This window comes from Cynara cardunculus (assembly GCF_001531365.2).
Source record: "Cynara cardunculus var. scolymus isolate 2C chromosome LG 11, CcrdV1, whole genome shotgun sequence".
Lineage (NCBI taxonomy): Eukaryota > Viridiplantae > Streptophyta > Magnoliopsida > Asterales > Asteraceae > Cynara > Cynara cardunculus.
In genome coordinates this window covers 17,277,703-17,292,485 of record NC_037538.1, presented here as the reverse complement: position 1 = coordinate 17,292,485, position 14,783 = coordinate 17,277,703, and the positions used below count along the sequence as shown (strand labels likewise).

The following is a 14,783-nucleotide window of genomic DNA, read 5'->3' as shown; positions in this document are numbered from 1 at the left end:
TATGCATAATTTACTTGTAATCTTGAATTTTAAGTAATATGCATTAATAAACAATACCTAATACATAAAAAATAATTTTTAATAGTTTTTATCAAATACTTTATAATATAATATAGATAATATGAATATATAAAAATTAAGCTAAATAAATTCACAAATAACCAAGTTTTAAATAATTCACGGAAACGCGTTTTTTAATGTTCGATGGTTGCCGTGTTATTTGGCGGGAATAAACCGGTTTATGGCATTGTGGGCCCATAGCAACTTTCGGTTTCTTTTTTCAGTTTACTTTTTATTATTGTGTATTTTGGCATCTTTAATTAGATAGTTTAAAAGTAGATTACAGATATGGTCCTTGTGATTAACATGAAATCACACTGCACGTCCTTAAAACAAAATAATTATGGAAAACATCCCTATGGTTTACATTTTCACACATCTTTGATCCCTTTGTCTTAACATCGTTAAATGATTCCGTTAGAGTGAGTTAAGTCTAAGGGTATTTTAGTCTTTTTATTTGTTCTAATTTAAAAACCATAGGGACCAAGAATGTAATTTAACTACCAATCATTCAATCTATATAGATTTACATATATAACTCAAACACAAATATACTAATTAATATATATATATATATATAACCACACACAAATGTGTATACAAATCGGCGACCAAATTTTACCGGCAACCCAAATATTCCATCAGCCACCGTGACCCCCTTCCTCCTTCCATCCTCTTCCTCATTTCTCTGGCAACAGGTTATTCATCTCCGACCTCCCCAATATCTTCCATCTTCGCCACTCAATCCATTACAACTACGAGAGATAAACGATGGCCAATGCCTCCTTCCCTATCCCGTCTCCGACGAAGCATACACCCAACAGACCTCACCGACGAAATACACATCTCGTTTTGTCATCAACATCTGTACATCATTTCAAATCTCTCAATCCATATCTGTTTCATCTTTGTGTAGTTATAAGGTTCTCAATCAATGGTTTTCATATGGTTTTAGTTATAAGGTTTGAATTAAAAAATGAGTTATTTTGAAAGCAGAGGGAAGGGATCTTTTTTCTGCAATGGAAAAAAAACGGAGCAGATTTGACTCGACACAACCTAACGATAGATCCAATACCAATGATATGTGCTTAGAATGCGTTGCTAGATCTCTACTCTAGAAAGCCATACAGGCAACAACGAGTGCGAGTTAACCCGGGGTTACCTTCAATTACTTCTTTCACGACACTGAGTTTCACTATGGATTGTCCATGGATGTAGGTTGAAACCGACATAAGTTTTTGGAACTGTAAATGGGTTTTAATTCTAAGCACTGTATGTTTCACCGTTAGGGGGAGGGGGAAGGACAAGGGGAGTCATGGTGTGGGGTTTCACCGAAGAAGAAAATGGTGCCAGAGAACATGGGTGGCCGGTGTCGGAGCAGCCGATGGTCGACGAGAGGCCAAGAGGGCCTGCTTCACCAGGAAAATAAGGATATCATAGATGTATATATATATATATATATATATATATATATATATATATATATACTAGCAGTGTGCCCGTGCAATGCATCGGGTGCGTAAGGTGTTAAAGTTATTTTAAATTGATAACAAAAAGTACTTAGGCATGTAGCTCAATTGTCAAAGAGGTTCAGTAACTTCCCAAACTCTGACTATAAATTATTGGACTTGTTGAAAGATCTCAATGCTACCAACATGCTTGATTTGTTTCACGAATCGATGCTTCAGGGTTGTGGTTGAATCAGAAACCAAAACATGCTACTCGCATAATTCTCTCAGTTTCTGCCGACCCCGATTTTTTTATTTCATCCTCAACTTCTCCATTCGAATTATTTGTTTAAACAAGGATATGAATGACTTTGTGTTTAGGGATAAAGATACCAAAAAGATAATGATAGCAGATGGGTTTTGATTTGAACGGTTAGGGATGAAGATGAACGAATTTAGGAATATGTAAATCTGTAGTCCTGAACCAAAACTGATAGTAACAACATTTCTAATTACTGTACCAGACATGCCCGTGTAAGCAAGTTTCCATACTATCAATCAGACAGATCGTCTATTTTTATATCTTGCTAGCTCTGTTCCAAATTAGCCAGACATTTTGACATTCCGAAGTAAATTTACAACATTTGAAAATACATAACTATGCTATCAACCTAAAAGAACTTGAAAATCGTTGCAGATAACAATCCAGCCTAACAACTTTCAAATTGAAATCATCGACTGATGCTGTTACTTTTTGACAAAACCAATGACTTCAAATACGAAAAGCAAAACCATTTGAGGTGTTGAAATTTCCATGAGTATAAAAGGCAAATAAAAGCAATGATGCAGTTAGGATGGCCACCAAATGAATCAGAACATCTTGGACGATCATCACCGTGCAAAGTATAACTCTGCCCCAAGTTAGCACCAAAAAAGTCAATAAAATCTGAACTAATAGAAAGCAAATATATCAGAAGGCTACAATGACCAACAATACCTCATAGCCACCTGGCATGAATTCATACCTACAAAAGAACAACTAACCTCCTCCATGAAGGCCCACCGAAAGTGGAACAATACCCATAACACCATAGAACATTAGGTCGAGACTTAACAACTGATTTGCTTAAGCATGTAGTGGAGGTTCACAATCTGTTCACAAAACCAAATACACATATACTCTATACACAACAAATATGTAATCGTGCGGTATGTAGAAACACAAGTGTGTTTGTGTGTTGGACAATGAAATGGCATGGTCCCGGGACTTGTCGCCGATGATAACGAACATGGAACAGTGTCTGGTTTTGACTCCGTTTTCAATTAGGATTCTAATACGTCGTCCACCTTCTTTTTCATTCTGCTTGATTTTTTTGCTTTCGGCTTCGGCAGAAATTACCAGTGACGGCGAGTTGGCTTAAATTGGCAGGTTGTTGGCAAACTGCTTATGCGTTTGCAGAACTTTGCTGGGGTTAGGGATGAAGATGGACGGATTTAGGGATATGGATCAATTATTTGAACGTGTACAGAATATATAGCAGATGGCTTTGATTTGAACCAGTTTAGGGATAGGGATTGAGTTGAATGGATTTAGGGATATAGATCAATGATTTGAAATACAATGAAAACATTCACACCTCCAACCTTATTGAAGGTTTTAGTGTGTTCTTTCATCAGTCAGCTACACAATCACACATACATAGCCTCTCTGTTTCAAGTCTCTTCATCAGTGCAAGAATGTGAACCAACAAATATAACCATGCCTTGTGCAAAAGAGTATATATCATCATTTCGTACACAGAAATATCACAGTTGATAAAAATTGTCCCAGAGGTACCTAGGTTACCGGTAGATCCCAACCTTCCTGCGGTCAAGGGTTCGAGTCCCACCAAAGACGAGTGTGTGAGTTTTGCCTTACATAAATATTATATACTTCAAAAAGAAGTTGATCTGACTTGTAGGACCTTTTCACACATGATTTACTCTCATAGAAAGATGAATAAAGAAATAAGCAATAATTCTCCTAGTGTTATGGCTTATTAAAACTTTAGCTTATAGTAAATATTCAGTGACCATGTTTCAACAGTCAATTAGATTTTACCATATAAAATAAAACTATATGTGAGCATGTATTGGAAGATGGCTTATAACATAACATGAAGCAAATTGAAAAACTAATATGAACCTGTGGCTTTAGATCCCTATGGATGATTTGATTCTCACGAAGGACTTTCAGACCAGCGGCTGTAAAAGAAACAATCTTAATAAATTCAATCACTCACCAATACCAGTAATTTAAAAACGAAAAGAACAAGTTCTAAAATACCTAATTGCTGCATAAAGTGAACTGCTGTTGATTTGGGAATTCTACCTTGACGTCTTTGAATGAACATAGATAGATCACCTCCTTTGCAGTACTCTAGGACAAGATGTATCTTTCCAGGTTCCTAATTCCACACATRTGAGATTCAACAAYGATTTCAAACCAGTTTTAAGAAATAGAAAGGTTCCAATTTTTAGTCCACTTCATTTCTTCTTTCAATTTGGTTTGGCAGGTCTCCTTTCCTTGATTTGAGGATAAATGAAGAAGGGACCAACAAAACAAAGATGAAAAAAAGGGTACAAAGATTGAGTAAGTTAAAAGATGTTGGTGTATCGACCGAGCAAGAAGAAAATGGTACTGTTCAATAAGCCTAAATCTAAAACAAAAACACTATCGAATAAATGATTTGTATAAGCTCTTTAATAATGCCAAAGTATCTAAAAAGTGATGCTTCAACCTCGTTAGTTTAGATTCATTCAAGATTAACCTATATTATACAACAAAGGTCCTATGTTAAATTAATGAAAGCAAAATCAAGGGTCAATATCATATACTTACCACTCCATGATGGTTGCCAATGTTCACGATGATGATTTGAAATGCTGAAACATATCTTAGTCTGCAGTTTAAAGCATCTACTTGGCTGATACAAAGACAATAGATTTACACGATTAGTGTATTTAAGTAAACATGGTAAATTTGGAAGGTAGTCTTGATTTAAAGTTAGAGCAAAAACTTACAAAAGAATGAACGACATAAAAGATGGTGGTTTGAATGAGTACTGTGAAGAATAAACCAACATATTATGTTTGAAGAATAAAACCCTAACCTGCTCGAAATTAGTGGTAAACAAGGAACCAATTGATCTGAGAATTTGACCCAATTCATCACCGACATAAAAAATAAAACTTGAAACAGAAACAACCAATATATGAATCTGGGAATTCRAACAYAAAWTGTTTAAGAKGAATTAGCAAATGATATTAAYAKATCAGATGGATGATCTAGCAAAGGACCAAAAAAGGGTTTTAAGATTAGATGGAGAATCTAGCAAAACAAATATATCCATATAACCACAACAAACTTCTACACCGACATAAAAATAAAACTTGAAAATCTARGATTGAAGGAAAAGAACCTTGCAAGCTTTGAATCTGMTTGTATTYTGAAGAACAAAGACAATAGGCAAAGGTTATAGAGGAATCGATGCAAAAGATGTAAAGCTCTCAAAGGCAGAGTCCTCATCAATGGTGTTGTAAGAGTAAATATCGAGGAAAGATGTCGATAGAGGCGTGGAAGTGTTGGCGGAGACAGAGGCGCCGGAGATTGACCGCAAATCGAAGAAAACCAGAACCRACATAAGGTTTTCAACTCAATCCCAAATCAAAGAAAACCCAAAAGAGAAATCCATTAGGATAATCGAAAGATGGAGATAATAAAGGCAAATGCGAGATTGATAGGCCTATTCAACAAATCTAAAAATTAGTGATTTGTTCTTAGTAACTAAAAAATCCCTAAAGAATAGCTCAAATCCATAGGCCACATCTCACAAAATTGCAGAATCAAGGATAATGATAGAAAAAAAATGCAATCGATACATACAACTCCAGTAACACTGGTCGCTGAAACAGAAAACTTCTGATCCGATAGGTAGTCCCTTGTTAGSAGATCTACACATAACCAACAACATATAGAAAATTGCTCACAGAAACTAAATCCAAAGTCGTATGCATATATATYTCGATCATTTAGAGAATTCAATGCGTAGAAGAAGATCAAAGTTGGAAACGCACCTTTGGCTTTCTTGCCGATATCGGAGAAGAGTCCTGGTCCACTGTTCATTGTCGATGACGACCAGAAAGAGAGAGAAAACGACGTAGGAGATTCGACGGGGAGGTTGAGGCCCTAAGGGGAAGGGGGGTTATACCTACAAATGGTTCGAGATTAAATCAAATCTGTATTCTTGAAAATCGGTTAGGGATGAAATCGAATCCGTATTCTTCAAAATCTGTTGGCGATGAAATCAGATAGAGATGAAATCATTTCTGTTGGTGATGAAATCGGATAGGGATAAAATCGGATAGGGATGAAATCAGATAAGGTTTAGGAATGGCTTTAATAGGTTGTACCATTAGCAATATAGGTTATCTTTAAGAGTTTTAAGAGTTTTTAAGAGTTTTAGTCAAATGCATTATAAGATAGTATAGATATATATATATATATATATATATATATATAAATTAAAATATAATATCATATAGTTTTTTAACTTTTTAATTGAAAATAAAAAAACATAAAATGTCTAGAATGCCCTCCAAGTTAACTTATTTAACAAATGCTTTTAACGGTGTTAGGGCAAAGGGACCTAAGGGTGTATGAAAATGTAAATCATAGGGACGTTTTCCATAGTTATTTTGATTTAGGGACATACAGTGTGATTTTATGTAAATCACAAGGACCAATAATGTAATTTACTCTAGTTTTTATTTTCAATTTTCTAATATTGTTCAAATTGAAGAAAATAATGAATGATTAATTTAGTTGGTTAAGTTATATTAACAATTATCAGTATTCATAAATAATAAATATTTTAAATTATTAAGTACTGAGTTTAGGGAGGGTAGTCATAATTTCTAACATACCATAGCGACCAAATCCTATTGTTATTTATATTATATGTTTAATATCAAACATTATCAATACTAGATTATAAAGCATTTGACAAAAGCTCTTAAAAAATAATTTTTATGCATGAAGTACTGTTTATTGATACATATTATTTAAAATTCAAGACTACAAGTAACTATGCGTAGGTACAACTTATTAAAACTTCATGTTTGAATTCATGTAACTAACTTTAGATAAACATAATTAAATAGAAGATAAACATTTCATTTCAAATATAAAAAACTAAAATAGAATTAGGATAATCATTAAGTTATAACAAAATACTCGATTATTATCTTTATAAAAAATTATATTATGAAACTAAAAATAAAAAAATGAATTAAAAAAATACAAAAAAAAAAGAAATTTTAAATAGTTAATCTGGTACTAATATCAATATTTTTTTTAATGATATCTTTAAATTTATATTTTATTCAAAAATAAAAACATTATCGTTTTCTCGAACCACATAAAATCATATTATAACATCGACAAAGACAAATAAACAAAACACTAAAATCGAGATGTATTTGCTGTATTATGCGATTTTCATTTTAATACTTTATAATATGATTATTAAAAAATATTTATTTATTCTAAGAAGAAAGGATGATTTTGGACATTTTTATCCCTCGCAACTCCATTATAAAACCCAACCTCAACTCGAAGCTTAATACTTCTTCATCCCACCCAATCCCATCTTCTGTAAAGAAGAACCTTAACTGATGATACATACAGTACTCGATTACTAACCAAAAGCAGAATATTTACTAGGTTTTCGATCGTGTTACCATCTGGGTATTTTCAAAAGCTAATCGTTGTTGAGTTAGAAGCAGCTTGACCTGAGTATTGCCTAAAACTTGATCATTTTCAATCAAATTCCTCTTTTTTGGGGGGTGTCTACCAAAGGTGGTTTGGGGAGGCTTATAATCATCAAGAAACCACCAGTAAAGTTGTTAAAGAAAATGCTAGTGCTGAACAACGGGAAGTTATTTGCAATTCTTGAAAAGAAATTCTGTGTTGCGAAAAGTTTTTACTTCTGGATCTTCCAGATTTTCAGTAGATACAGTTTGGGTACTTAACTGGCTTAATTCTGCTGTCTCTGTGTTTAGTTTCTAGATCACGTAGAAAATTTTACAAAAAAATGGGATCGGTATCATTGCCACCAGGGTTCCGCTTCCACCCCACAGATGAAGAATTGATTGGGTATTACCTGAAAAGAAAGATTGAAGGGCTTGAAATAGAACTTGAAGTTATTCCAGTTGTCAAATTGTACAAGTTTGATCCATGGGAATTGCCCGGTAAGCTTTATATTTTCATAAAAAATATGAGTTCTGGAATGCACTCGATGTGTTTGGGTTTTTGACACAGTGAAACCATATTTCTTTAAGCTTTAGGTTTACTGGTTAAATATTGTCATAACCTCATTTTAGTATCTAGTTATCAAATTGTACCAGTTTCATGGATGGGAATTGTTTGGTAAGCTATGTTAATTTCTTAAAATTTGAAGTTCTCAAATGCACTCAACATGTTTTTTCTTTTGCCACAGTGAAACCAGTAGTTCTTCATAAGGATGCATTAAATTTGCGCATAAATCTTGTCATAACCCTTTTCTAAAGTTAAATTATTGTTCACCCTGATGATGTCGGTAATGGGTTTGATAAGGTTTCTCCTTTTTCGGGTTTGAGTCAACTTACGCTTAAAATCAAATTCTACTTTATTTCGTAAAATACAACCTTTTGTGTTCAACATCAATTGCCATATTGGAATATTGAGTATATAATCTGATATGTGAAAATTGCAGAGAAGTCATTCCTTCCGAAGCAAGATATGGAGTGGTTCTTCTTTTGTCCGCGTGATCGCAAATATCCAAATGGATCGCGCACAAATAGAGCTACAAATGCTGGTTATTGGAAAGCCACAGGAAATGACCGAAAAGTGGTTAGCAAGTCGTCTGTTTTAGGGTATCGCAAGACCCTAGTCTTCTACCGTGGACGAGCCCCATTTGGTGATCGCACAGCTTGGCTCATGCATGAGTACCGCTTATGTGATGATGTTTCTCATGGGACACCAAGTTTTCAAGTAAACATTTCAATGGACTTTTGTGCTTTACCACCTTCATTTATCAATTACTATGAAAAATTCATCATTATTAACCCATTGGAGTAGAGACAAATCTGCGTACATCCTACTCTGCAGACCCTACTTCTGTGTGGGATATACGGGGACTGTTTGGTTTTTTATCTGTATTAATCCACAAGGATAGAGGCACAGTCTGCGTATATCTTGTTCCCCTTACCCTACCTCTGTGTGGGAATTTACTGTGTTTGTTTGGTTTACTTTGTTTTTTTTATCAGTATTAACCCAGTGGGGTAGAGTTAAGGTCTGGCTACATCCTACTCATCAGACCTTACTTCTGTGTGGGACATCATGGATTTGCTTGGTTTGGTTCAGTTTGGTCTTTTATCTGTATTAACCCACTGAATCTCCAGGGATCGTTTACCTTGTGTCGTGTGATGAAAAAGAACGAGCAAAAAACAAGTTATGTTAATAGTGAACCAAAAACTAAGGGCATTGGAAGCGGTTCAAGCAATAGATACTCAAATTCTATCCAAGTTACAAATGAGCCGATTGGAAATGAGAGCAGTTTTTCGAGCCCTCTTACTTCTTATCAGAAAACGCCTATTTCAAATGAACCAGCTACATCGACAGGTCCAAGTGATCCTCCTAGCTTTTGGGTCTCACCTGCTTTAATTCTTGATTCTTCAAAGGTATAAATACAGAAAACTAAATAGAGAAATCCAATAGTATTTCTTTTTTTATCTTGTGAGAAGTGGTGGAACCCATCAAGTTACTCTTCAGAAGATCCCTTGAGGTGAGAAGAAGGTTCCAATATATAATGAAGTAGAAAGGTCAAGATTCTAACTCTAACACGCCCCCTCTAACGGAGGCTAGATGGGCAGAAAAGTCCAAAGGTAGACTTTGGCTCTGATACCAGTGGAAATGTGTGGAACTCCATTAGATTACTCTTCAAAAAATCCCTTGAATAGAGAAAAGGGTTCCAATATCTTGTGAATTAGTAAGGTCCAAGCTGATGTGGGACTCTAACACGCCCCCTCCAATGGAGGCTAGATGGGCATAGACGTCCAAATGTGAACTTTCGCTCTAATACCATGTGAAAGATGTGTAGAATCCAATCAGATTACGTTTCACATGATCCCTTGAAAAAAAAGGGTTCCAAATATATATTATAAAGTAGAAAAGGTCCAAGTCTAGCAGCTATGCATGCCCCCCACCAACTGAGGCTAGATGGGCGAAGATATTCTAGAAGTAGACTTTGGTTCTGATACCATGTAGGAATTGTCTAGTCCCATCAGGGTACTCTCCAAAAGAGCCCTCAAGGAGAGATGGGGGGTATTGAATTAGAAAGGTCTAAGTTTAACCGATGTGGGACTCTAACACTGATGTTTGTGATCTTGATGACAATGTAGGAACAAACAGGAGGACAAGAAGGGCGATCTGGGTGTGTCAAGCAGAATAAGTTTCCGAAGCCAACAATTCCACGGCAACCACACGACCAGTTTGGGATCTCTCCAAGTTCGTCATACTCGAATTTTACCGAGGAAGATGATCTCATTCGATTTGGCTGCATGTCACCATATTCAGGAGATGAAAGCTTGATGGGATTCTTCGGCATCGAAGATCCTACATCATATGAACCTTGTGATTGGACTAATTCACTTGAAATCTGAAACCCTTGTGAAAAAAACACCGTAAGAACAAAATCAGACGAAGGTCTTTAGCTAAATCTCGAATGCAGTGTTTGAGAAGAGCATATGCGTTCTGGTCTTTTTAAGGCTCATGTTGGTTGGTCCTTTAGTATCTGTTTTATGTCGTTTTTAGTATACAAAAAACCAACACCCTACTTGTTTATCGATTTCCTCTACGAGTTGATATGATTACGGCTTGTACCATCTACATCTATCTTTGTATGTACGAATAATCGGTTTTTATACGGACCGTTTGCTACGAAACACTGTTTCTGTATAATGCTTTCTTTCCTAAAAACTGGGGTGGACCTCGAACTAGATTTGGAACTGATTCTGAAGGACCAGGACTAGTTTCTGCCTTCTGGTGTAGTTATGCCATATCATTTTTGGTTGGAATAGGGACCGGCCAGCCCGGTTACAAGCCAACTTCTGTTCAGACCCACACTAGTGGATATGGTGGCACGAGTCATTGCTTCGTTCCTCTGTCGTAGTGTAAAAAATATTAGGGTCGTAAAAGTTGTCATCATATCATTTTGCTGTGTGCAGGTTTGAACCCTGAACACAGGACCCCACATTAGAAATGAAAACGGGACGGACGCATCCACGACCTTATTTGTTGTTTGTTTACCTCTTAATAGTTCTATTAAGAGTCAACCTCTAAATCGTTAAGAGGTGAATCTTGTTTGGCAAAAAAAAAAGTATTTCTATTACTGGTTTTAAAAATCCTCTTAATGATTTTGTATCTTAGATCTCCCTTAACCATTAATAGCCCTAATTTCATTGTACACAATTACCAAACAATTATATTTTATTTTGCATTATATCATGAAAGCCTCTTAATCATTCTGATCACTTAATCATTCAGTATCAAATCATTCAGCAATCGCCAAACAACCGTTAGAGAAGTTGTTTAGATGAAGTCAACCATGAAATGCAGTAAAAATAAATTGAAGAAACAAAACGAGAGAGGGCAAACGGGTCCTTAGCTCAGTGGTAGAGCATTTGACTGCAGATCAAGAGGTCACCGGTTAGAACCCGATAGGGCCCTTTTTTTTATTTTGCAATTTTTAAACAACGCATATGTTTTGAACACAAAAGAGTAAGGATGTATCTCGAGTCTTCCTTAACCATTAAGCACTCTAATTTCATTCAAAACAATTATATTTCATTTTTTACTGTATCATAAGAGCTTATTAATCATTCTTACCACTTAAGCTGCTAAATAGCCAGTAAAATATTAAATTAGTCGACACTGTTAGAAGGCAAATTAATCTCCATTTTAGAGATGTTGAAGACCACATCATCTCCGATTTCAAAGTCTTTGAAGCAAGCAATCCTCCCCAACGCTTCCACTTCTTCGATCACAAGGTCAAGTTTCGCAACCGCTTCCACCAGCAACGCCGCAAATGCGGCAAACGGCAACGCCTCCGAGAATTCCAAGCTCGTGATCGCGAGTTTGCTCAGCGTTGGCCTCAACAACCTCCCTTCTGCCTCCATTGATTGCTTGGAAGTTCGTTTTGATCGCCACTCGAACAATGCTGATGATTCTGTTTTTACGCTCGATAAATGCTTTTCGGGCTTCGATCGGGTCGTTTCGGCCACTAGGGCTAGCATGTTGGCGGTGTTGTTAGGACCATTTGGCCCCAGAAAGAGCCGTGGTTGCGATTTCAGGGCGGTGTCAAGGTCTTGTAGGGCTTGGTGGAGGTGATCCGAGAGTATTTCCGGTGAACATTGCCGACGATTGCGTATGCTATCGGCTAGTTCCATTAGGGCTTTTGATACTTCGGTTGCCAAGCGAGTGCACGGATCTTTGAACAGTAATCGAACCGATTTTGGAGTCTGAAAAATAAATCTATCAAGTTCGACACAAGAATTGATACCTTTCATCCCAAAATAATCGCCCACAATATTATAAAAGGGAGATTGTTGTAGAAATACGTAATCCTTATGATTTTAATAAACTAAATTACAATTTTACCCTTAATAATAAAGACACCAATTAATTTATTTATCAATAATTAAGGGGTAGAATTGGAAATTGACACCCATGATAACGAACTTTTATTTCAATATAAATAAAAATAAAAATGTGGACACATATTTCACGACAGATGACACCGTCGTAAATAGTAGTGTTTGATGGCACCCCAAAAAGGCTCCTCTAAGACTATTGATTTAGCAACAGCGAAAAGACAAAAATCATCCCTCTGTCGTCGTTATTTGTTTATTAGCGACGGGATTAAGCGTCACAATTGTATGCTAAGGCAAATAAAACCGAGAAAACCGCTAGTACCTGGATTTCAGTTTGTAAACTTCCATGAAGAGCGACAACCGTATATCCAAAATGGCGAAGAACACCTCCGAGTTTAACATATTGTTGCCACGGGAACGGATTACAGTGCCATGAATGTCGTGGCTCCCAGCTCGCGTGCAACGCCTGAAAGTTATTCCAATTCTATATTTAGCTACAAAATGATTTTTTTTGTGTCGCTAAAACTGATCAAAATGTAGTTAGAACGACGAAAAAGAGCCTACGCACGAGGGTTTCGTCTGTGGATTTAGAGTCCAAAACAGCCTTATAGTTCTCGTAAATTGGATCCTCTATCGATTTATCTTTTCCGGCATCTGGCTCTCCGTCGCTAAAGTATTCGTCAACACAAGCTGCATTTTAAGAAATCACACAAATACATAAATCTTGGTTTCCTCGACTTAACGTCGTTCGATGACGTAATAGAGTATTTAATAAGATTTAAGTTTATAACACCAACAACTGTGTATCGTATACAATGGTGTTATTGTAATTTGTTAGAACGAAGTTTAGACAATGATCTTAAACCCATTTTGTTGTAGTGATAATTGCAACGGGTACCTGCGATTGATTTTGCCAAACCTTCGATCTTGGAAACGGAGAAATTATGAAGATCTTCTCCGGACCAAATCGGAAAAATGAAAAGACTCATGAGAATGCAAACGCCGGAACCAATAGCCATGGTGTAGAGACGCTCACGAGCTAACTTTAGCACATCATCGACTCGATAACTCGATATAGTAATTAGGTTAAACGTCAAGAGGAATATAACGACACCATAATCGTAGTTTTTCTTTACGTACGGGAAAAACCTCAAGTACGTGCTGATCGATCCTGCATAAATCAATCAAAGATATAGGATACCGAGTTAAAAAGATACACTACTCGAAAATAGAGTATCAGTGGATATAAACCCCAAAAAAAGTGATGATTTAGTGACGGATTAGCGACAAAAGGAGATCCGCCGGGCTAATCTACCAAAATTGAGATAATCGTTTACCGATCAGAAAAACCGAAGCTCCTATAAAAACCGCACAAAAAACCTTCCCGCTGTCTGTAGCAATGAACTTGAATAAGAACGCCAACGATCCTGCGAACAACGTCCCAAGACCTCGATTCAATCCTTTGCACAAAGTTGCTCCTGTTGCACATATTAGAATAATCAGAATCTTTACACTATAACTAAACATGATTTATACGACACCCAAAAATGTCTAAAAATTGCCTTATTGAACGTTTTTGTACGTCTTAACGAGTTGCATACTAAAAAAAGGGATTCTTACCGGCAGTGAATTCAAGCACAACAACAACAGTCATAACAGCCCAAATGACATTCTCCCCAACCCCTTTAAACAATGGATTCAAAAGATATAATAAAGACACCAACGTCAACGACACTCCAACTTTGATCGAATGGATCGCTCGTCGTGGATCATCTCGACCCAGTTTCCAAATTTTACGCGGAAATCTCTTCGTCGTCTCCATGAAAACAGCGGCTCGTTTCTCAAAAACATCCATCGTACAACACTTGTCCGAAACAGCAGCAGAAATCAAACACATTTTAGATATACAAGTACAAGGGGAGGGGGTGAAAATGGTCACCTTTGGTTATTCAAAAGGATGTCAATAAGACGATAAGTTTTGAAGCTGTATCGGCACCCTTAGCAATCAGACACTTGGTTTAATTTATAGCTGTATATGTGCACACATATTCGTTTGGGTATAATTAAAGACATGACAATTTCACCAGCTCCGTTTTTTAACATGTTAAATGTGTGATTTCCATTAACAAATGTAAGAAAAAAAAAATATATATATATATATATATATATATATATATATATATATAAGCGATCAAATGCAAACCATCCAATTTGTACAAACCGTGCAAACCAATCATCTGTCGATTTCATTGTTTAATCTTATGAAATTTTTTCATGAAATTGTTTCATCTTGTGAAATTGTTTCATATAATACTTAATGAAATTTTAATGAAACCGTTTCATATATTTCTCTAGAATTAAAATAATGAAGATGATGATATCCATGATTAACACTCTACACAATAAAAATGATTAATCAACCTCTTATAATTACAAAAAAATAAACAAAATGAAAAATTATGATTGGTTGAATGAGGTTTGTATAGTTTGTATAAATAACGTGGTTTGCAAAGTAAACCTTATATATATATATATATATATATA

At 35.8% G+C, this 14,783-nt stretch overlaps 2 protein-coding genes and 1 non-coding gene across 4 annotated transcripts; 2 read left to right on the top strand and 1 right to left on the bottom strand.

Annotated features, from left to right (window-relative positions):
• The first annotated feature begins 7,212 nt into the window (after positions 1-7,212).
• Positions 7,213-10,511, top strand: LOC112521599 (NAC domain-containing protein 71-like). 2 transcript variants are annotated; one of them, XM_025130544.1, is made up of 4 exons: positions 7,213-7,572; positions 7,668-7,799; positions 8,303-8,580; positions 9,990-10,511. In XM_025130544.1, the coding sequence occupies exons 1-4, from the start codon at positions 7,464-7,466 to the stop codon at positions 10,248-10,250; spliced, it is 780 nt and encodes a 259-aa protein (XP_024986312.1). In that variant the 5' UTR covers positions 7,213-7,463; the 3' UTR covers positions 10,251-10,511. The 2 variants fall into 2 exon arrangements, with proteins under 2 accessions (XP_024986312.1, XP_024986311.1); XM_025130543.1 differs by adding an exon at positions 8,991-9,269 and having other exon boundaries at positions 7,488-7,799.
• A 733-nt stretch (positions 10,512-11,244) lies between these two features.
• On the top strand, positions 11,245-11,316 carry TRNAC-GCA. Its single transcript has one exon. It is a non-coding gene; the product is annotated as a tRNA-Cys (tRNA).
• A 131-nt stretch (positions 11,317-11,447) lies between these two features.
• LOC112521935 (aluminum-activated malate transporter 12-like) lies at positions 11,448-14,157 on the bottom strand. Its single transcript, XM_025130942.1, has 6 exons — positions 13,860-14,157; positions 13,577-13,717; positions 13,138-13,410; positions 12,808-12,929; positions 12,562-12,705; positions 11,448-12,107 (listed from the first exon to the last, which is right to left on the bottom strand). The coding sequence occupies exons 1-6, from the start codon at positions 14,134-14,136 to the stop codon at positions 11,511-11,513; spliced, it is 1,554 nt and encodes a 517-aa protein (XP_024986710.1). The 5' UTR covers positions 14,137-14,157; the 3' UTR covers positions 11,448-11,510.
• Between the last annotated feature and the right edge of the window lie 626 nt (positions 14,158-14,783).

What these genes read in the sequence shown, in the direction of transcription:
- LOC112521599 (XM_025130543.1), top strand. Translation starts at nt 7,643, where the DNA reads ATGGGATCGGTATCATTGCCACCAGGGTTCCGCTTCCACCCCACAGAT. An exon ending in TGATCCATGGGAATTGCCCG is followed by an intron (nt 7,800 to 8,302) that starts GTAAGCTTTATA and finishes TGAAAATTGCAG; the next exon opens with AGAAGTCATTCCTTCCGAAG. An exon ending in ATGGGACACCAAGTTTTCAA is followed by an intron (nt 8,581 to 8,990) that starts GTAAACATTTCA and finishes CTGAATCTCCAG; the next exon opens with GGATCGTTTACCTTGTGTCG.
- LOC112521935 (XM_025130942.1), bottom strand. Translation starts at nt 14,136, where the DNA reads ATGTGTTTGATTTCTGCTGCTGTTTCGGACAAGTGTTGTACGATGGAT. An exon ending in AATCCACAGACGAAACCCTC is followed by an intron (nt 12,706 to 12,807) that starts GTGCGTAGGCTC and finishes AATAACTTTCAG; the next exon opens with GCGTTGCACGCGAGCTGGGA. An exon ending in GTTTACAAACTGAAATCCAG is followed by an intron (nt 12,108 to 12,561) that starts GTACTAGCGGTT and finishes TTTATTTTTCAG; the next exon opens with ACTCCAAAATCGGTTCGATT.